Source organism: Vigna angularis, chromosome 3, assembly GCF_016808095.1.
Source record: "Vigna angularis cultivar LongXiaoDou No.4 chromosome 3, ASM1680809v1, whole genome shotgun sequence".
Classification (NCBI taxonomy): Eukaryota; Viridiplantae; Streptophyta; class Magnoliopsida; order Fabales; family Fabaceae; genus Vigna; species Vigna angularis.
This window is the reverse complement of record NC_068972.1, coordinates 16,225,979-16,248,219: the sequence shown is the minus strand read 5'-3', so window position 1 is coordinate 16,248,219 and position 22,241 is coordinate 16,225,979. Positions and strand designations below refer to the sequence as shown.

The 22,241-nt window shown below is 31.3% G+C and overlaps 2 protein-coding genes across 8 annotated transcripts; both read right to left on the bottom strand.

Annotated features, from left to right (window-relative positions):
• Positions 1-6,197: 6,197 nt before the first annotated feature.
• LOC108324687 (putative pentatricopeptide repeat-containing protein At3g16710, mitochondrial) lies at positions 6,198-11,491 on the bottom strand. Of its 5 annotated transcripts, none has more exons than XR_008247545.1 (2): positions 8,846-11,483; positions 6,198-6,966 (listed from the first exon to the last, which is right to left on the bottom strand). XR_008247545.1 is itself a non-coding variant. In XM_052874128.1 (2 exons), exon 2 carries the CDS (start codon positions 10,982-10,984, stop codon positions 9,119-9,121), a length of 1,866 nt encoding a protein of 621 aa, XP_052730088.1. In that variant the 5' UTR covers positions 10,985-11,237; positions 11,336-11,491; the 3' UTR covers positions 6,198-9,118. The 5 variants fall into 5 exon arrangements, 3 of the variants coding, with proteins under 3 accessions (XP_052730088.1, XP_052730089.1, XP_052730087.1); XR_008247546.1 differs by having other exon boundaries at positions 6,198-6,952; XM_052874128.1 differs by having other exon boundaries at positions 6,198-11,237; positions 11,336-11,491.
• Positions 11,492-16,536: 5,045 nt separating this feature from the next.
• Positions 16,537-21,873, bottom strand: LOC128195735 (uncharacterized). 3 transcript variants are annotated; one of them, XM_052874126.1, is made up of 4 exons: positions 21,216-21,873; positions 17,856-18,890; positions 17,465-17,723; positions 16,537-17,379 (listed from the first exon to the last, which is right to left on the bottom strand). In XM_052874126.1, the coding sequence occupies exons 1-4, from the start codon at positions 21,478-21,480 to the stop codon at positions 17,196-17,198; spliced, it is 1,743 nt and encodes a 580-aa protein (XP_052730086.1). In that variant the 5' UTR covers positions 21,481-21,873; the 3' UTR covers positions 16,537-17,195. The 3 variants fall into 3 exon arrangements, with proteins under 3 accessions (XP_052730086.1, XP_052730085.1, XP_052730084.1); XM_052874125.1 differs by having other exon boundaries at positions 17,465-18,149; positions 18,276-18,890; XM_052874124.1 differs by having other exon boundaries at positions 17,465-18,890.
• Between the last annotated feature and the right edge of the window lie 368 nt (positions 21,874-22,241).

The window sequence follows — 22,241 nt, the reverse complement described above, 5'->3', positions numbered from 1 at the left end:
CCAATAGTTTTTAAACCCCTACTTACCTTAAGCTAAGTTGATTAGTAACGCGGGCGGCCGTCCCCAAGGGTTTTTATCCTCATGACCGACCGCCCTTAACGGATCCCCGGTCTGACCGGCCGACTTCGGGCGAGTTGTTTTTTCCCCAAGTGTCAAGCGGTAGGGTTGCATGATTATGGGCATACGGGTGTCCGGCCTACCATGCCCAACCCTTCCTAACAGTAAGTAGAAGGGTAGTCTCCTGGGTTCTATATGTTGACTTGGGTATCCGGTCCGTTTGGTGGTCCAATGACATGGGTGTCTGTTCCGTACGGCGCCCGGTCCCTGCTGGTACAATTAATAATTTGAAAAAATTTAAATTTAATTTGATTTATCATGAATTAAGAAATTAAATAGGTTAGTTTAGTTCATTTAATTATAATTTTTTTAATTAAAAAATATAACAATTTTTTCTAATTTAAATATAAATAAAAAAAATGATCTTAAGTTAAATTTAGGTTTAATACCCTATTTTGTCCCCAGTTTCGTTCGAAAATGTCAAATTAGTCCATTCTTTTAAAAATGCGTCAATTACGTCCTCACTTAATAAAATTTGCATCAATTAAATCCCTTCCGTTAAATCCGTACAAACGGCGTTAATTATTTTTCTCTTTCTTCTGCTTTTTCTGCGTTTTCTGCTTTTTCTGTGCAAGCAGCAGCTTTATATTTAACTATTAATGAAACTAAGATTTTATATAAATTTTCACTCTAGGTGAACAATTCTCTCTGCATCCTTAAAAGAGAACGGATACTTTCACAAACAGAAAATTATTATACTTATTTTACATTATTTTAATTCAGTTTACAAATATAAAAGTTTATATTTTTTCCATATTAATAATATCTTATAAAATAAATATCATAAGTGTAAAACCAGTGTAAAAATTTATTAGTATGTTTCTGGTAATTAGACAGTGTAGAAGATAGTTACTGTTAGAGTTTGTATCTTTGTCCAAGAAGAGAAAAACGACCTCAACAGAAAGTCAAGGTGAGGACAGTGCAGTATGTATAATTCCAGACACAAGACAATCCTCGTTGGAACATGGAAATTATTAGCAACCAAAGTCCACACAAAGCGTAGGTTGTTTCCATAGTTTTGCTTCGCAATGTTATAGTTCCGTTGCAACCACAAATGTTAAATACACAACCCTTTTTCACCAACAATCACCACTCTCTCCGATGCCTCTTTCCAGAAAATCTCTTTCCACCAGAGCCCACCCCAACGATGTCGGACCCGATGACTGCACTCCATCGTGGCGGTTGACCAGGCAGAGGAAGCTCCGCCACCTCAGCGACCATGATATTGGCTTCTCCTTCTTCCACTCCACCGACTCTTTTTCTGCCTTGCCGGAGCCCCGCTACCACTCCGCTTCCGAACACCGCTCCCTCTCTAGTCTGCCGCAGCCGCTGCCTCTCCCAGAAGCGTCGTTGACCCGTCGAGCCAAGTCAGTCAGCTCTGGTTCCATACATCCTCCCCTCTCTGCTTCCGTAGAACATCCTAATTTTTCTTCTTCCGAGTAAACTTTGCTTTGTACTCTAATTCAATGTACAAAATTGAAAACAAGCATGCAAGTGCAGTAATAGCTTTGAATTCAAAAGCCTGCAACAGTAAATTCAGAAGATATTCACACTATGTAATATGGTTGAAAAGAAGTGCAAAATTGAATATTACTTGGGAAAAAAAGACATAAAGAAATAAAATTAGTTTATGTTTTGTAGGTTATATGATTCTTGCATGTCTCGTGCTAATCTATTCATGGAGATAAAAAGATAAGATAGATTAGTTAATAACACATGCATACCTGGACAGAAATCAAACCAGTGTATTTTTGTTGGTTAGAAGAATGATTCCTGCATAGCATGTGCCAATCTTTGCCTAGAGATAAAGAGAGAAAAACTGTAAACTTCATAGGTAGTTTTATGTGATAAAGAAAAAAAAAACAGTTTCAATTAAGTATGTGTATCGTGAGAACTTTCGTATATTAATATCATAACCAAAAGGAAAAGAATGTTCGTAATTCCTTTTACTTTTATTTTTCCTATCCTAATGGATCCCAGAATCGGCTAGAGTTTGAAAAACTGTTTCCTTTTTACTGCCAGGGTATCATGTGTATACCAATTTTATTGCTTATATAATAATCAGTCTGTAGATTAATTGAGTCTTTGATAAGAAATGCTGTGAAATGGGTGGAGTGATTAATCAAGGAAAAGTTATTGTGAAATAATGTTTTAAGGCAATGTAAGAATGTGTATGCTGTCAATCATAATTAAAAGGTTGATGAAAGTTCAAAATTTAATGCTTGGAATTTAGCAGAGAGAAGAAGAATAGTAGAAGAGAGAAAAAAAAGCTGTTGCTTGCACAGAAAAAGCAGAAAACGCAGAAAAAGCAGAAGAAAGAGAAAAATAATTAACGCCGTTTGTACGGATTTAACGGAAGGGATTTAATTGATGCAAATTTTATTAAGTGAGGACGTAATTGACGCATTTTTAAAAGAATGGACTAATTTGACATTTTCGAACGAAACTGGGACAAAATAGGGTATTAAACCTTAAATTTATTATCAATCAAATATAATAATATAATATTTTATTCACACGTAGATATCACAATATTTTTGTATAGATTTTTTTTTGTCTAATTATTTTATACAAAAATAATTTTATTGTAAGTATCCTATATAACTCACATGTTTAATTTGGATAAGTCGAGTTATTAATAAGTCAGATTTAAAATTAATTCATTTTCAAATTTTAATTTTTTTAATTTATTTGGTAAATACTTGCAATTTTAATCCTCAAGGTTGTCACACGTTGTAAAACTATGGTAAATATTTTAAGTAAAGTCATAAAAATCAAAAGTCATTCCACATCTTACCAAGTAGGGCATGGCAAATAAACCAAGCTTTATCTATGTGCTTCTTTTGAAAGCTTTGTCCACGTCTTACCAAGTAGGTGCTGAATGAACAGTCCTTGATGGATGGAGCAGCACTCATGATGGAACTGACATGTTAATTGTTAGCCCTCCTAGTCGCATAGATATTATTAACCACATGATTCCATAGATATTAATAATTTCAAGAAATTAAAATAAATAGATTTGAATTACTTATTCTTTTATTTATTTAAATAATTTGTTTGGATAAATTAATTAAAATATCTTAGATTTCAATTTTTTTTGAATAAAACAATTTAATTTTTATGTTTACGCAAATTTAATTTTATTTTTTAGTCATAGTTGAATTAATTTGATTTTCAATTCAGGACAACTCGTCTTGATTTTTAGTTCAAAGTAACTCTAATAGATTTAATTTGACTCTAATAGATTCAACCTAGCTCCATCTTTGGTCTGACCCGAATTGATTCAACATTCGGTCCAAGCAAACCTAGTTCGGTCTCTGATCCTAACCGACTCAGCTCTATCTTTAGTTCGAATCGACTCAACTCGACCTGCGACCTAGGCCGACCTAGCTCAACCTCGACCTGAGTCAACCTTTGGCCTAGGACGACCCAACTCAACCTTTGGCCTAGGATGACCCAACTCGACCTTCGATCCTAACAAACTTGATTGAACCTTTAGCCCAAGGTGACTTGACTAAGCCTTTAGCCTGGGTTGACTCGACTGAGATTTCATCCTAGATTGACTCGATTAAGTCTTAATCCTGGGTTGACTCAACTCAAGTTTCGACCTTAGTTGACTTGACTGAGCCTTTATCCTAAGTCGACTTGGATTGACCTTTATGAATGGAGTAAAAAATAGCGAAATATCAAATTTCTTATATTTTTGAAGGTCTTTGAAATTATTATATTTTATTAATTTGAAATACCTTCTAAAATTTCTTAAATTTGAATTTCTTTCTAATTTTTTTTATCCAAACAAGTCATTTTGGTATAAAGAACTTAAAAATCTTCAAATAAATAAGTTTCCTTCTAAGTTACCTCATCTAAACACAACATAAACAAAATCCGAATATTGTGCCTAGATGAGACATTTCAACAATTCCAAGAAATTGAAATCCATAGTATTTGAGTTATTTACAGCTGAATTCTCTTAATTTCTCAAATAGTTGTTTAGATAGAGTAATTGAAATATCTTGTATTTTAGTTTTCACGTTTGGATCAAGCAGTTCAATTACTCTTTTAAGGCAAACTCAACTTCATATTTAAGCTCGAGTTATGTCTCGACTATCGACCTGGAGCGACTCGGATTGACCACCGACTCAGATCAACTCGAGTCAACTTTTATTTTGGACCAACTCAATTCAACCTTTGTTAGTGGAGTGAACATGAATGAAATTTCAAATTTCTTATATTTTTTAGAGTTGAAATTATTCTATTTTATTCATTTGAAATATTTTTCATAAAAAAATTAAATTTGAATTTCTTTCTAATTATTTTATCCAAACAAATCATTTTAGTGTAATAAGTTTTAAATTCTTTAAATAAATAAATTATCCTTCTAAATTACTTAATCCAATCACAACTTAAATTCTCTCTAATGTGATAGAGTCGCAACGGGTATCAATCCAATAAATCTCCAATTTTAGTAGCTAAATTGTGTTATGTTATCCATGAAAACTAAAGCAAATGTTGGAGGAAAATACAGAAGATGCTATCTACTCTAGCACAGTGCAATAAACTCAAGAAAAAAAAAACTAAAAACGATGCATGAAAATGCTCAAATCAATACTTGAATGATGTAATATGATGAATGAATATGAAAAACACCTAGAAAATATGAATAGAAAATAATTTGGCTCCTAAATATACCTAAAACAATGCAGCAACATGAAACCCAAAACTGTTGGTGAAAAGTACTGAATGAAAATCTAACTTTCACTAGGTGTTTGATGAAATGCATGTGAGAACCAAAATTGTGTTTTACGCAAAACTAATGCATGGAACATATTTCAATGATTATTAACATGCAATGAATGTATTTAAAACTGTCAAAACACTCATAAATCTTAATTTCACACTTCTAACCAATTTTTGGCAGCAAATGGGCTAAAATAGTGCATCAGTATCTTTTACAGCAAATGTGATATGCATAAAATGGGTCCATATGATATATGATGCATGAATTCATGATATGAAATATTATAAAAATCTAAAACAATGTAGAAATATGAATTACCAAACTATTTGATGAAAATTTTACAAGAAACGCTAATATGCACAATGTGTTCGACAAAATGCCTAATAGAACTACAATGTGATTTATACAATGGAGATGATTGAAACAAGTTTAGATCACTAAAATAATGTATGATATGAATTTAGAAATGTTAAACTACTCAAAATCCACAAAATCATCCTCTAAACCAGATTTGGCAGCCAATGCAAGGTGTATCAGCATTACAGGAAAATTAACAGCAAAAAGGGTCTAGTGTGGTCTGTGATGAATAATGTATTTCTATGTCATGCTATGAATGTAAACATGATATGAATATACAAAACTCCTAAAATTAACCAACTAGGAAACCCAACTATAGGGTAAGAACTGGAAAATGAGGATTAGAACTGTAATTAGATGTATAGACATGAATATAATATGGAAACAAACAATCATGAAACAGTGATTAGAAATGAAAGTAAAACAGAAACTAAAAGTCATCATTCAAACCCAAGATAGAACTATTGGCACAGGATGTAACAAACATAACTACCAAAACTGGAAAAAATAGAGATCTGAGACAGAACTGGAACTAACTATCAGAACAAGTTTAAAATGATTAAAATGCAATGTTGAAAGTGAGATTAAACTGGAAAACAATTGCAGAAAGTAAATCATATGTAAAACTGGAAATCAAAGAAAACAACATGAAGGCAGTAGCATAAACAGATAAAAACTGTCTAAACCAGAATTTCAAAATTGAATTAATGTCCACTAAGATTCACTCATGCTAGCCCGGGTCAATTCTGACCTCTTGGTGTTTAATTAGTCACATTGTGCTCACTAGAACATCAGCATGAATCCATAACCGAGTCTAGTTAAAATGCAAGAGTGAGACCCAAATCTTCATCTATAAAACCTGAGTTTCTGATTTAGAAGGAAGAAACTAACACAATGCATTGAAATATAAATGGGAATGACTTAAACTCAGAAATTAAAGACAAGAACAGTAAAGAAATCTGTAAAAGTGCAAAGGAAAGTAAAATTGCATGAAAAACAGAATTGGATTGAATAAACCTGGTTCAAAATTACAAAGTACAATGAAGTTTGGTTGCCTTTGCTCACATTGTAGTCTAAGACAGCCAAGAGCTCCAAGGCAAATGTTCTCTCAAACTCAGAACTACTTTAGAGAAACTGTATTGTAAACTATACTACTGAAAATATTATAAACCCTACTAAGAAAGCCATATTGTAAACAAGTTTCTACATGAACACCCAAGTCTTTTTATATAGGCTGAAAGTGAAGTCCAAAACTGAAAAGGGAAGAGACAAACTGATTGCACAGGTCATGATTACACTAAGCTCAGACTAAGTTCCTTAACTGCTTTTACTGGTTACTCCAGTTACAAGTCTTCAGGTCAACTGACTTTTCCAGCTCCAAAGAATCAGCTACATGTTAGACTGGTTGTCCTAAGTTGCTTTAGTTGAAGCTAATCTGCCCACTCCACTTCCAACTGGCTGCAGCAAGTAGCCCTCACTGGTTAGACAGGTTACACGTCCAGGTACAGCCCTTCTTCACTTGACAGGTTCAGCTCCCAACCAATCAGCTCTTAAGTGACGTTGACAGTCTTGTCCAGGTTCCATTTTCAGCTTTTCCAGGCAGGTGTAGGTTACTGCTGTCTTTTCCAGCTCCCACTCTTCATAAGTGACCTTTGGCAGCAGGTCAGCACTTGTCAGTCTTTGGCTACAGCAGGTCATTTTATTAACTGAATTCTTCACTGCACTAAATTCTCACAGCACCTAAAATCCACAAGCTGAAAATTCATACAAGAATTATTAAGCACATAAAAACGAAAATTTTCTCTGCACTAAAAATCAAAGGCTGAATTATATGTACAAACTAAACTAGGATGAATCCTCATCTCACTACTCAACTGCTACTGTTATGAACAAAAAGAAGCACCAAACAAAGCATCAAGATTTCCAAACAGGCTGAAAACAGGCCAAGCAAGTAAAGCAAAGTAATATTCATTCAAAAATCAGTTCATAGATCAGAATCACAGCCTCACAAGTCAGTGTATATCTCATCCTCTCATGGGTATGAGGTTAGTGTTTATCCATCAGCATATTACATCATGAATCTAGCACCAGCATAAGCTTGAAGAGCCTCTAACATTGCTACTCATTATCAACACAACTGAAGATCAATAGGACTTTAATCAAGCTTCACAAATTCAGTGTAAGATATGGAAAATTATTCAAAGCTAAAGCACTAAAGATTAAGTGTAATATCATGCTCTAAAAGATTCACAGATTCAGCCATCACTCTCTTTCATTTTTTTCTTTTCATTCTTTTTCAGCTTTTCTCTTTTGAAACTTAGCCACATTTTTTTTTCCTTTTCTCATCTAATCTTTCTTTCTCAAACCACTTACACAATTTTCAGCACTTTCAAATTGATATAATTGTTATAGCAAACTCCCCCACACTTGAATTTTACCAAAATCCAAAACAGTTCCAGAGCCCCTTCACAGCTCAATAATAAGGTATGGCATGGTTTTTCTGGTCTAAGGGCTTGAAATGAGCAGGTCAATCACAAGAACATGTCAAACAGGCTCAGAAATTGGGTTCAATGGGAAAAATTGCAAGGTAGACTTTATTTAGTCAAGTGGATAAAGAAACAACAATGGCCTATATCACATCAAGAGTTGCAACTGAAAACAAGCTATGTCAACTAGAGTCAATTCAAGTTCTTCCAAACACTAGAAATCATGAGTGCATCATATACAAGAAGGAAACAGTAATATGGCTCAAGTCTGACAAGGTCAAATCTGTCAAACTGATCTAGAACTGAAGTTATCATGAAAAATCTACTCTACTATCAATGAATGACTGAAGTTATCATGAAAAATCTGTAAACAAATTTTATAACAGCAAAAGAAGTTCAAAACTAAAAGCTACTATTCAAATCAGCAAAAGAATTATCTAAACCAGTCTAAAAAACAGCAAAAGAAACTAAAAACAGAATCAAAATACTCAAAACCTCAAGTCAGTACAAGAAATAAAAAACTGGTTAGTCAAAACTGTTAGCTAAACACTAGCAAAATCCAGGTTAGTGACTGATGAACTCAGCAAAAAGGGTTAGTGAAACTAAAAAGGGTTAGCCAAAACTGACCATGTCAGAAAAAAGAGTTAACAGAACTGGTTAATTAAAACTGGTTAGCAAAACTCAAACTGCATATTGGACTAAACAAAATACTACTACTATAATATCAAAACTAAGCTAGTTACCATCTAAAAACAATAAATAATACTCAAAAATACCAAGAGAAATTCAAAGTAGCAAGTAAGACTCAAAATAGAAAAATAGAATCAAAAGAGGAGATAAGACTCAAAAACAGCAGTACTGCACTTATCTACTCCTAAAAACAGCAAATGGTTCAAATATGACTAAAAGAAAAGCAATCAAGAGTGTAAAACAGCAAAAAGAAGTTTAAAAGCAGCTAAAATAGATAGCAATCAGCAAAAGAAAATCAGCACAAAAGCAAAAAAGAAACCATTCCCCCCACCCTTAAATCACACATTGTCCTCAATGTGCAAGGGGAGCAATCTGGAAACAGCAAAGGGAGTACAGAATTAAGTATAAAATGCAGAAAGAAAATTGTTCTGAGGTAATGAAAAAGAAAAAGAAAAACCGGAATGAAAACTCTGAAGCTGAAGTGCACTAGTCTTCCACTACTGGTTCTGTCATATCCTTGGATTTCTCACTGGCTGAGCAGGAATTGCTCCAGATTTTTGCTGAACCAACTCACTCACAGCAGTAGCTAGCTGACCAATCTGTGTCTTCAAGTCTTGAATGGTAGCTTCTACGGATGTCTCTTTTCACTTGGTGCTGTGGTGCAAAAGTTTGTGGTCTGAACTGTTGAAAATGACCAGGATTAAGATTCTTTTTACACAATGCTGAAGTATCATGTATCCCCGAGGCCTTCGGCAAGAATATTGCTAACAGAATCTAGTGAGGCAGAATCGTCAAACAACATTGCTTGAGTCATTCCTTTTCTAACATCAGATCCAATCAATAGATTATGAGTGGTTGCATCAGGAACCCAACCTTTTTCTAACATTGAGTCTAGTAATCGACGGGCCTCGTGTTCCCTACCCTCTTTCAACAGGCCAGTTATCAGTAAGCCATACATTGCTGAATTCAAAATGTCCCCACATGAAATTCTATCAATTGCACTAGAAATCATAGATAACTGAGAATGATTGGCCATGAATAACAGTTGATCAAATAGTTTGTCTGGATCAGGTGTTAGACCTTCATTGATCATTGTATTGAAAAATAAAACACATTCCTTTATTTTGTTTTGTCTACTCATACTTTGAATAAGAATACAATATGCTTCCAGGTCAAGATTACTGCCCACCATCAACATTTGCGAGAGGAATGCTAACAAATCTTCTGCCCTCCTTGATCTTAACAACAACTGCATGATAGCAGTGTGTGTGGCAATACAGCAAGAAATAGCACAAAAACAAGCTAATTGCCATAGTCTTATGGCTTCTTTGACCTGTCCAGAGTCACAGACACATTTTATCAATTTGTAGAAGGCCAAGGAGTGAAGAGAGCATCTCTTCATTGACATATAGTGAAACACTTCCATGGCATCTTCAGAATGTTTGATGTCACAGAGACCACCAACTAGTTCAGAATATGAGGCAAAATCTAAAATCCAGCATCTGGCGCAAATTTGATGAAATAGTTTCATTGCTTCTTCATACTTGCCCAATCTACAGTTGCCAATTACAAGAGCAGAATATGTTGCACAGTCAAGAATAACAAATGATTTGATCATCCTGCCAAGAAGTATATGTGCCTTCTTGATGTCTTCATTCTCACAAAACCATCTAATGAGAATGTTCCAAGATTCACAATCTGCAATGTGTCTCTCAGACATTGTCTCCAGCAGAACATTTGCTGCCAGAATTTCACCAGCATTACAGCAACCTTCAAGCAATGTATTGAAAGGAGCAGTTTCATGAACTTGTCTATTTTCTAAAAACACTATAGCCTCCTTAATTTTCCCTAATTCACAGAAGCAATTCATTATATCAACAAGAACATAATGCTTTGGTGGCATACCACTTTCTATCATCTCATTTATAAGGGCAACAGCAGAATCCAACTGCAAGTTGTTGCAAAAACACCTTACTAGAACCTCATAAATGAAAGAATCTGGCTCAAGATCAGAATCTTTCATCATTCTAAACAACTTCACAGCCTCCTCTATTTTATTTTCTCTGCAAAACAGAGGTATTATGCAGGTATGAAAACTCAAATCTGGTTGACATTGAACTTTGAACATTTGTTCTAAAATAATAGCAGCTTCATCCACTCGACCATTTTCAATGAGAGCCTTCACAAGAATCTCAAACGTCTTCGTATTTGGATTGCACCCTTTATTTTTCATTCTCCTAAATTGATCCAAACCTAAGTCAATCTGATTGGTGGCAAACAATGCCTTCATCAAACAATTCAAAGTTTCAACTGTGGGTAACACACATGCCTTCATCATCTCTTTATAAACAAACAACGCCTTTTGAAATTCTCTACCCTTTCCTCCCACAAGAGCACGCAATAAAGCATTAAAAGCTTCAATGGGCAGTCTATACCCACCCAAATTCATGTTCACTAAGACTGTAATAGCTTCTTCAATCCTACAATGCTCCACAAATGAGTGAACCAATCTCACAAAGGCTTCTTCAGTACCAGGGCACCTATCCTTGGCCATTTTATCACAAAAATCCCTCATCTCCACAACTTTCCCAGCCATACCCAGTTTCAAAACTATCCTATAATATGTGTTCGAAGTGTGATGAAAACTCTTTTGCCTTGAAGCCCAATTGAAAATCCTAACCGCTGAGTTCAAATCATTTGTACGGTCCAAGATCCGGATTAAGTTGTCAGGGGCAAGCTTATTTCTCAAAAAGTTGAGATTTCGTTCAAATTCAGATGAATCCTTGAGTTTAACAATCTCAGGGGTTTCTGAAATATCTGCAATACAGCTAGAAGAGAAATAAACCCATCTGAAGAATCGAGTAGGATATGTCAAAGATGGAAGCTTTATTGCCATGGAACAAAGTCAAAGAATAATTGAAGAGATGGGAAAAATTGAAACCCTGACCTGAGAAGGATATTTGTCGTCAATCATGTATGGAATAAAATTTCAGAAGGAGGGAGTTCAGTAGGTTCTCAAGGAAACAGGAACACAGCAAATTTTGTGATTGTAAAAGTTTTATTTTTCAAAATATGTCTGTGATGATTTAGGTCTTCCTGGTTGATTACGCTTAAATTTTGGAGTTTTTCTAAAATATTTGAATGATTATATGTAAGCTTTTTATACCAACATGATCTGAATTAAAAAAAAAAACAGAAATAAGTTAGGTTAATAACTTTTTATTAAACTTTTTTCGAGTTTTCAATTTATTTCTTTGATATAAATTTAACCAATCTTAGTTTCTAAAAGATTTTCATTCATGTTTTATTAAAGAAAATAGAGAGCAAAAAAATAGATGCAAAATAAGTAAAAATAAAATGAAAAAATTAGTATAATATTTTCATTCATGTGTTTACACTTGTAACCAATAGAAATGGTTGTTTCACACAAGTATTAAATAGTTTCTTGTTATTTGCATCTGTCATCAAATGTTTACTAAATTGTTGAGTTTGCTCAAAACAAATATGCTAAATGGCTTCTTCTTTTTTCCATACCAAACCGGTTTTTTTACTTAGTTGTTTTGTTTTAGAAAGTAATTTATCAAATTTTATTGGGTAATTATGTTTAAAAATATAAAAGCAAAAATACAAGAAATAAATGTTTAAATTAGTCCCTGAAACGATGGAACAGTGTGCGATAGGTGTGATAAAAAATTTATATGAATTCTTGAATGATTATTTTTATTATATATGTTATTTCGTTAATAAGACTTTTAATAAAGTATAAAATACACAAAAAGAAATATAACGAGTAAATATTTAAGCTGGTATTAGGAGTGGACAAATAGAATTGAACTGCACTGTATTATTAAAATATATATTGAACTAAAAATCAATTTGTATAAACTGAACTGAGCTATACTAAATTGAACTAAACTACAATATATACTAATTTTAAACTGAATTATACTAATTTTAAATCGAATTGTACTAATTTTTAAACTGAATTCTACTAGTTTTTAAACTGAATTGTACTAATTTTTAAACTGAATTGTATAGTTTTTAAACAAAATAGTATAACAATACATGTTCTTTTTAATTGAAATTTATTTTAATATTTATTTTATTTTATTCATAAGTGTCTTACAAATTAACTTTTTAATTATTTGATATTATTATTTTCTATTTTATTTATATTTCTTTTATTATTATATGTATATGGAAATTATTTTATTATTTATTTATTTATTTAATTTTATTTAATTTTTTATTTTTTTATTTATATTTATTTTTTCAGGAATATTATTTTACTTTTATATTTATTTTTTTAATTTTTTATTTATATTTTTTTGTTTTATATGTGTATATAATTTATTTTATCTTTTTATCTACTTATTTTATTTTAAAATAATTTTTTATTTATATTTATTTTGTTCCCTCGTAAAATTGTTTTATTAATCAATTATTTATTATTTATATTTTATTATGTAAAAATTAAACTAATATTTATTAATTATTATAATATAATAAAAGATGATACTAAAAATTTACTCTTAATAAACGTTTGTTAATTTTTTTGTCATTTGATATTTCTATAATATTAATTATTTTTGCTACATTACTATTTTTTTTATGATATTTCATTATATATTCATTTAATAAAATTTAACGTTAAAAAATATATTTTAGTTTTAGTATGTAAAATACTATCATTTAAAAATAATAATATTGATATTTATTTTAAAGTAAGTTGATTTTTAAAATAAATAGTTATTTTAGTGTGTGCGCTTACACACATTTTAATATCATTAAAAGTTTTTTTAATATACTTTTACATATTTAATAATATGTTAAAGAATATAATATATTTAAAGTATTATTTTTTTTATATAGTCTTTTTTTTATGATTTATATTACTTAATAATTTAATAAAATTAAATTAAAAAATATATATTTTACTTTTATTACTTAAAATAATATTATTTAAAAAGTAATATATGTTTATTGATGAAAAAATAAAAAAATTTGTGATAAAAAAATTGTCTTAAAAAATTCATTATTAATTTTTTATTTTAACGGTTTCTTTTATTAATATTTTATTATTAAATAACGTTTTTTTAACCGGACGGAACAATTGAACGGGAACTAGAAAAGAGAAAAGAGTAGATAATTGAACTGAAACTCTTATAAGTTCAGTTTTTAAAAACTAAACCATAAAATAGTATACTGAACTTTTAGTAAAAGTAGATCACTTTTTTTAAATATAATATAGTATAGTTAATTATAGTACAGTACATATCAGTTATTTTTTTCCAACTCTAGCTGGTATTCATGGGTGCTGTAGTGAAGGATGGAGATTTTCTATAATTTTCATGCAAATGAGTTTTTGAATCATTCATCTTCTTACTTGTAGGCCAATATAGTGAGAGTACTTCATCTTAATTTTAATTGGCTCTTTGTGCTTTTCATGATGCTATGTATTAAAGAGTTAAAAAAGTTAATCGCGTAACCAACAGTTCCTTTCATTCTCAAATTTTCCAAATTTTCCTTTATTTTTCTTTGAAAATTTTGAATTCGGATCTTTCTAATTTTTTTTAGACATTTTCAATATATTTATTCTTAATTGATGTGATTAATTTTTTTTTTACTTAATCTCTTAAAGATTTTTTTTTTTCTGTAAATAATGAAACTTGTGTTCATTGTTTTTCAAATTGTAAGATAGTTTGTTTATACAGGGTATAACATTTCAAACAATAGTCTTTTTCTTTTATTATTTTACATAACATTCTTTCATTTAAAAAGTATAGGTATTTTTTATTTATTATGTAAAAAGAAAAAAAAAACTATTCTTGTGTGTAAGAGTCTAAAAGATTGTAATTTAGAATTTATAATGTAATTAATATTGTGATTAAAATAATATGATTGAATTATTTTAGTATTAAAAATTTTAAATATAAATAAACTTTTTATAAACTAGTTTTATTATTTAAACATATTCTTTCTAAAAAAAAATTCTTATATTTCTTTTTTTCTCTTTAGGTTTTCTTACATTTTGTTCATATATTTGAAGATCAGAAATTGTTCGAATAATTCTTATTCTGTTGGATTAATTTCTCTGATAGAGTATGTTGGTTTTTTGTCTATTTTCTTGGTATGTATGTTCTTCCTCTATATGTGAATAATTTTGGTTCGCATATAGTATTTGAGTCTTCTATATAAGTATTTGCTGCTCAGTTGTTATAATAGTGTACTTTGATAATTTTTATGTTGTTACTATGTATAAATAGGATATCATGTAAGCTTGAAGCGATTTCAGATTCCTTAGAACAATTTCATCTGTCTTTCAAGTGAGTGAAGTTAATTACATAATTTTTATGTGATTGATACGTATAACGGTTAATTGTATGCTTTCAGGTAAGAGAAGCTAATTACATAATTTTTATGTGATTGATATCTTGTAAATGCTAATTGTCTGCTTATACTGTATTGAATTGAAATTAGGGTTTTGAATTGGCTTACCTGAATTGTATGATAAATTGAGAATGATGCTTGATTGGTATTGCAGATAATATTGTTTGAATTAATGAGGATAGTGTAATTTGGAATTTGGTATGTTTTAACATTTGTGATAGTTGTTGAACTATTGGCAGGGTTGGCCAAATATGTGGTGAGAGGTGCAAGAGGTCGTACTCTAGGGTCTTTACCTTGGTCAAAGATATCAACAGACTAACCTTATGTGTGATATGGTGAAACTCATTGACAATGAGTTTTCTAATAAGTAAAGGTCAGCACAAGTGCATACTCACTAGAGTTAGATATTAATACATGTATCCATTGAGTCTAATGTGAGTCTTTATATGTGATATGATTGTTATTATTTATGAATGAGTTATATGTGATAATGTCTCTATGTTTGTTTTATGAATACTCCTTTTGCATATTAGTTTATTTTTTCTTTTATGTTGTTCTTTCTTTTGTGTAGTTCTTGTCTATATGTGTTGTTTTTGTCTATGTGTTTTTTTTGCAATAATTATCATAAATGGTGTGAGTATAAGATGAGGCAACAGTTGATCATGTGCATGATGCAGGTGATGCAACAATTTAATTACTAAGTGAATCTAGTGGTGTATAGTCGTTTTTGAATAACTTTATGATTCTCTTTGTTTTGATGTAGTATATTTTAGTTGTATAAAAGCTGTATATATATTTTTAGTATCATAGTTGTATTTTGGATAACTGGAATAACATTAAATATTTTGAATTATTTGTTTATAGATATTGAATATGCAATATTTCTTTTAATAATTATATGTCATTAAATGCGATGTTACATTGTTTTATATGATTTTTTTTCTTATGTTCATCTCGAAATATTGATCTTAAAAAAAAATAAAGAAGACAATAATTATAGAATATGTGAATTTTAAGATTTGTTTTCCTGTTGTGAACTAATTATTTCTTTGAACCTTGATAGACATTGTTTCCAAAACTAGATTACTCATTTTATTATTGGTGTGAGATTCTTGATTAAACCGAATCTTACCAAAACTTGTAAACATATAATTATAAAATTATTAATTTGCATGGTCACAAATTTTGATAAGACTCGTTCATGAACTTGTATTTGATGTTTGGTGAACAAATAGATTAAGTTGGAATTAGGTTATGTGGTTTCGTATTTATTTGAATAAATTGAGTCCGATTTTTCTTTTGGTAAGAAGTTGAAGCTTAGCAAACCTGCACTCAAATTTTGTCTTGTCCCAAACAAGTTTTACACTTATAATACAAGGATTTTGGAAAAATTGTAGTTTTAGTCTTTTAAGTTAAAAATAATCTTAATCATCGTATTTAAGAAAACGATTTTAGTTTATATTTGATAATTAGTTAACAGCAACAACAGATCATTATTGTATAATTATAAAATTATGAAGAATTATTTTATAACTTTAAAATTATAAAATTTAAAATTTATAAAATTACATAACGACAACTATTCAAAGTCAGTAAATAAGAAAAATATAATTTTGTCAAGTCAGTACATGAAAAAAAAAGAACTTTATTAGGGCATCAACATTCACTCAAGTGCTACGTGAAAATATTGGAAACACAACAATATTGTATTGGACTAGACAAACTTAATGGGATTTTGATGCCAATATCAGGACTAACTTAAAAGAAAAAAAGTTTATAATAATTAGGCTTCATCAACGATATGGTATACTGTGTTTACACACAAATGAAAGGCAGAAGGAGCATACACCTATCCCAACTGAATGGCCTAAATTCCCAATTATGATTTGAGAAATATGCCAAAAGCCAACTCCAAGTAAAGCATGAACATTAAAAATCACAACTCTACAAGCACCATTTGCGCAAGTGATATTGAAAGCATTTTGGTTCCACGATCATCGATCATTTTCAAAAACTCCATGTAGTGATTTGTTCATAAGTAGAAGCCAAAGTTTTGAGGCGGGCATATTCGTTACCAGATAGATCCACTGCGATGTATAAGAAACCAGTGGCTGAGAATTTGTAACCTCAGCAGCAACCAGAAGAGACTTTATGGTTTGTATGTTTCAAGTTTCAGGTTTCATTTCTTGTCCAAAAGCTAATTTCCTTTGCCCCTTCAACAGAACGGAAGAACCTTACCAGTAATCATATCTGTTAGCTATAGCATTCAAGGTACTTGTATACCACAGCTCTTTATTACTAACTACCTTTGTTTAGCAGTAGAAAGAGAGGTTTATCCAGATAATTTCCGATGTCCTAATCAAACTGGCTGCTAATATATTTGGTAACTTTTCATTTTGCTGACATGCCTTTTGGAGTTATTTGCATGCTATGACCTCCGAATCACATTTCTCTGCAAGGGTGATGTTAACTGGTTGCCAGCCCAATTGTTGATGCACAATCCATTTTTTATAGGAAATCGCTAAACTCAAAATCTGTAGGACATCACCCAAAGCATGATCTTTCAAGCACATATTCTTAATCACAATACCTGCTTCGTACCTGGGGAAAAGACAAAATATATAAATATAATGAGAAGCAGAAAATTTTGAGTAGCTGAAAATAAACTAAATTATAGTATCCTTACTTGCACTGAGTATTCATTATTGCCAATCTTCCAGGAGAAGTAGCTAGAAATTTTTTTATTTTGTTCCATGTCTCTTTTGAGTGCTTCTTAGGATTACCACCCAGAGTGCATACAGACTTCCAAACTTGATCATTCTTACCAACAAACAACTCCAAAGCACCTACATTCTGCTTCGCTACCATCTGCTGCTCAACAGCAATCTCCAGAGCCTTCTTGACATCTGTATTGCGATGCTTGGGATCTCCAAATCGAATACAATCTGTTATATTTGACTCAGTTGGCTTAATTTTTTCAGTTTGCAGTATGTTCAAGGCAAGTAAAACAACCCCTATAAGATCTTGGACGTGCTCAGAAGATTTAGGAGATTCTGGAGATCCCCACATACCATTACCTGGAAGATTATTATTACCCACGGTTGCTGATGATGAAGTTCGGTGTTCTGGCCCATGTGCATAGCCATTATACAAATTTCGTGCGTTCTGTATCATGTGCCCATCTGCTTCATCAATAGATTTAACAGGATTTGGAGAATTACTGCAAGAACTCCGTTCCAAGTCCCCGTTCAATTGATTAACAGGGTGCGGATCGTGAGCATTACTAAGATATCCAGAAATATTACCAGTATCTGGTACCTTCGTAAGTGGTGCTGCAGAGAAGCTGGGCCCACCAGTCCAAGCCGGCACTACTGAAGTTCCAAAACTAATGGAATTTAGAGAAAATGAATTGCTTGGTGAAAAAGGAGGCTCCAAAGGAAAAATATTTGATCTTAATGGTTGTGAATGTGGATTTTGATGATTGTCTTGTAGATTACCATTATTGACCCGCATTTGATCAGGAATGCCAAGAGTAAAATTTGGTGTAGAACCACTTGGGGGAACATTATGGGTATAATTGCCAGGTGGAGGAGAATTTATATTGCCATCATTTTCTTGAAGTCCAACTGGAGCTGGATTCTTGACCTTGGGTCCATTTGATTTATTTGACTTTCTCCCATTTGTCTTCCCATGATGTCTAGAATCAAGTTGCCTTGCTGTACCAGGAAATTTCTGATTTCCTGTATGAACTTCTGAATAGGATTCCAGATACTGCGGTATCTGAAAGGCATTATGGACTGGACTTTGTACGGAGTCAGAAGAGGATTGGATGTCATTATTACCAAGTTGTAGTGATTCACCATTCGTAAGGGGAGGTCCTCCAGCCAAGAGACTAGTCCAAAGCCACACACTCTTGGCAGCTGCTACTAGGGGTGCAGAAGCTTTCTTAGGCTGTGCAAGAAGAATATTATACCTCCTCAACCGCAGCTGATGAAGAGCATTGGAAAAGTCTCTATCACCAGATATTAATAAGTAATTAGCAGGTGCAGGATTGTCCACAGCCCAGAATAGCATGTCAACAAGAATCTTTTTGTCACTTGCATCTTTAACACCTGGCAGTAAAAACATGAAATCATTAATTACACGAATTCATTATTTGAAGTTCCCCATTATCAGGAAAGCAGATAGATTTGTAACAAATTATCCCGAGAGACTCCTAACAAGGCTCTTCAACAGAGAAGACTAACAAATTAGTAAACTCGTTGACAACCGCTTTATATATATATAATCATGCTTTATATTTTTTGTTAAATACTTAATCAAAATCAAATATAGAATCTATTGAACATTGATTTAACAAACAATACACACTTGTATACGGACTGTCATGAATTGGATTTTAGGAAATCCAAATATTTAGTTTAAATTTTGAATCCAAATCCATTTTTCCTACAAATTCTAATTTGGATGTTTATATATCCAAATATAAACATTTCGATCAAGTTTTAAATCTAAATCTAAATATCAAGTTTTAAATTCAAATCTATATTTTTATAAAAACAATCTAAAAACAATTTTTTTTTCTAAATCTAATTTTAAACTTAAATATATATTTTTTAAAATAATAGATTCTACTTCATTTAATATATAAAATATTAGAAAATATATTATCATAATTTAATAATATCAAAGACTAAAGATAATATATTATGTAAATTCTTAATATTAAAAGAAATACAACCATCTAAATATCAATATAATATCCAAACAAATAAAAAAAATTCACGTAATATCTATTTTCAGTTACAGAATTATTAAATTAAAAACTAATTATCATTTTCATATATATATATATAGACAAAAAAAGATACAGCATCACATATACATTATACATTACAATGCAAAAGAGAAAAAGCTTGTTCATGATGTCTAACCAATCGCATTTACAGGATCCTAATTGCACTTCTTTTAATATCACGTGTCTATTCATTCCAAAAACAAGACTTTTGTGAGCACGCTGTCAATTAAGATTGGAAATTTGGATTTTTTAATTTTTAAAATCCATATAAACAAAATGGAGATCTGATATGGAAAATGGATTAAAAATGGATAAAAAAACAGATTTAAGGGAATGGATCTTTAATGGAAAACACATACATTTAAGGGAATGGATCTTTAATGGATCAGAGCAGACCAAAATTAAAGAAGTCTAATACAAACAGATTTTTTGCCCACACAGCAATCCCGTATTATAATCATTATAAATAGATTGTCACCCTCTCGTATTATAAGGCTTTTTCACCATTCTGGTATAATTTCATTTTGAAATTACTTGGTACATGTTCTAAAAAAAAATTACTTGGACAAGTCTTGTCAAGTTTACACGACTTCACAACAAAGAAGTCGTATTAAATTGAAGCAACCTCAGATGAACTGTGTAAAGTTTGACTTTTATGAAAAATATATAAGTTGTGTTATGTTGATATGACTTTATTTCCAAAATAAAATAAACCGAGGTCGTATGTGATGATTTCAATTCATTTTATTTAAAACTGAAATCATCTCAAGTTGTAATGCTTGACTTTAGTTTATTTCATTCTAAAAATAAAGTAGTCTCTGCATGAAGAGACTTCATATGAAGTCGTGTTGTCCATCAGCAAACTTTTTTAGTAACTTTAAAATGAAATTACACCAATGGTGAAAAAATCGTATTATGATCATTATAAATAGACGGTCACCCCATAGGCTTCTCCAATTCCACATTTAATGTTTTGTTTGGTAGCAACAAAATAGGAATGGGAGGATGAAAATAGGAGTGAAAAGAATATTAGTTGTTTGACAGGATCCAAAAGAACCATATTCCCCTTTATTTCTCACTATTTCCATTCATTTTTTTAAAACTTCTATCTTCTTTATTTCTTTTGACTCTACCAACATGGTCCTAAAAGATAAGCAAGAACATCAAGAAAATCAAACAAACTAATATGGCAGAGAATTCAAGTACTGTTAGTTCTAAGCGAAAGTACATAGTGAAACTCTTCTCCCATTTATTTATATTTTTCTTATAATACAAAAAATATAACTTTTAATTGATCTGATTTAAATGGAGTGGTTTGATCATGTAATGCAATAAAAGATCCGTACGTTTATTCAAGGCTGGGTTACTAGAAACCTAAGAGTAATGCATCCTCCTTCCTGAACGGGAGTAGACAAGTCACAAAATCGATAATAATGATGATGATGATGATAAGCATAAAAACAAAATCTATGCTAACAAGTAAGTTAGTTCAGGTTATGTCAAGCGTGAAATTCGAGATCAATCATTTTGAAGGAATTGAATAGAATATTTGGATTTTCAGGAAAAAAAAAACCAAGTCAAAGCTATATAGGCAAGCATGTCAAGTTTGGGGGTTGGATAGAGATAAAAAATGGATTACCGGCGGGGACATGATTGAGGGAGATGCCGGTGCTGGAGAGGGCATGCTGAACGGAGGCAGTGATGCCAGTGGTATCGCCGTAAGCAGAGATGGAAACGGGGCCGCAATAATTCATCCGAACGAGAGCGGAGCTTATATTCTGCGCGATGGCGTGGGGATCGCACCCTTTGGGCACTTGACAGTTCTCTATGTCCCACCAAACCGAAGTCTTGACCAACGAGTACTGTGCCTCCGCAACCGCCGTCGCTGCTCCACCTCCGCCCATCTTACTGGTTCTGAAACCTTCCTTTAGTATCTACAGTTTGATGAAGTGAAAACTTGTCGCTCCAGTTACGATTGTGGAAGGGAACGTATCTGGTTGGGGATTAATGGGAAGGGAAGGGACTGTACTGTGCCCGTGTGATTTACGTGTTTGCCCTTTTAAGTTTGGAATACTTAGCGAAGAAGGAGAGAAGAAAAGAGAATGGGTGGGAAAAATGGGAATGAATTTGTATTTTTACTTTTCACATAAATTTGAGGATGAGTGAATAAATGAATGATGGAAGTGAATTTCAAAAATAAAGTATTTGTTATTGTTTTAAAAGATTTTAATATAATATGTAGTATATATTGTTATTATATTTATTTTTGTATTTTTCAGTTATATCAGCAAATATTAAAATTTGTTATTTGGAAAGTATATGTGTTTGATTCTGCTATGGAAAGTAGGTATGTGATAGAGTAATTTTAGGATTATTATGTGAAATATTAGTGGTGTTATCTTTGTATATATCAATAGAATCAGAGAATTTAAGAATTGACAAATTTAAATAAAATTTATTATTAATTTGATTTATTAGATAGATTAAAAAAATTAATAAATAAAAATTTAAAATTATCAAATTATTCTTAATAATAAAAATAAAATAAAATTATATTTATGAGTTACATTTATTTTAGAAAAATTATTTGAAATACTAAAATTTTAAAAAGTTATAATAAATAAATAATATAATAAATTTTGATAACACTGAAAATTACGTTTAA

Excerpts from the sequence above, each read along its gene's own strand:
- LOC128195735 (XM_052874124.1), bottom strand. The coding sequence starts at position 21,480 with ATGGGCGGAGGTGGAGCAGCGACGGCGGTTGCGGAGGCACAGTACTCG. Across the intron at positions 18,891-21,215 it reads CCTCAATCATGTCCCCGCCG|GTGTTAAAGATGCAAGTGAC; the intron begins GTAATCCATTTT and ends TTTTACTGCCAG. Across the intron at positions 17,380-17,464 it reads ATAATGAATACTCAGTGCAA|GTACGAAGCAGGTATTGTGA; the intron begins GTAAGGATACTA and ends TCTTTTCCCCAG.
- LOC108324687 (XM_052874127.1), bottom strand. The coding sequence starts at position 11,284 with ATGGCAATAAAGCTTCCATCTTTGACATATCCTACTCGATTCTTCAGA. Across the intron at positions 10,159-10,293 it reads AAATGAGATGATAGAAAGTG|GTTGCTGTAATGCTGGTGAA; the intron begins GTATGCCACCAA and ends CATTGCTTGAAG.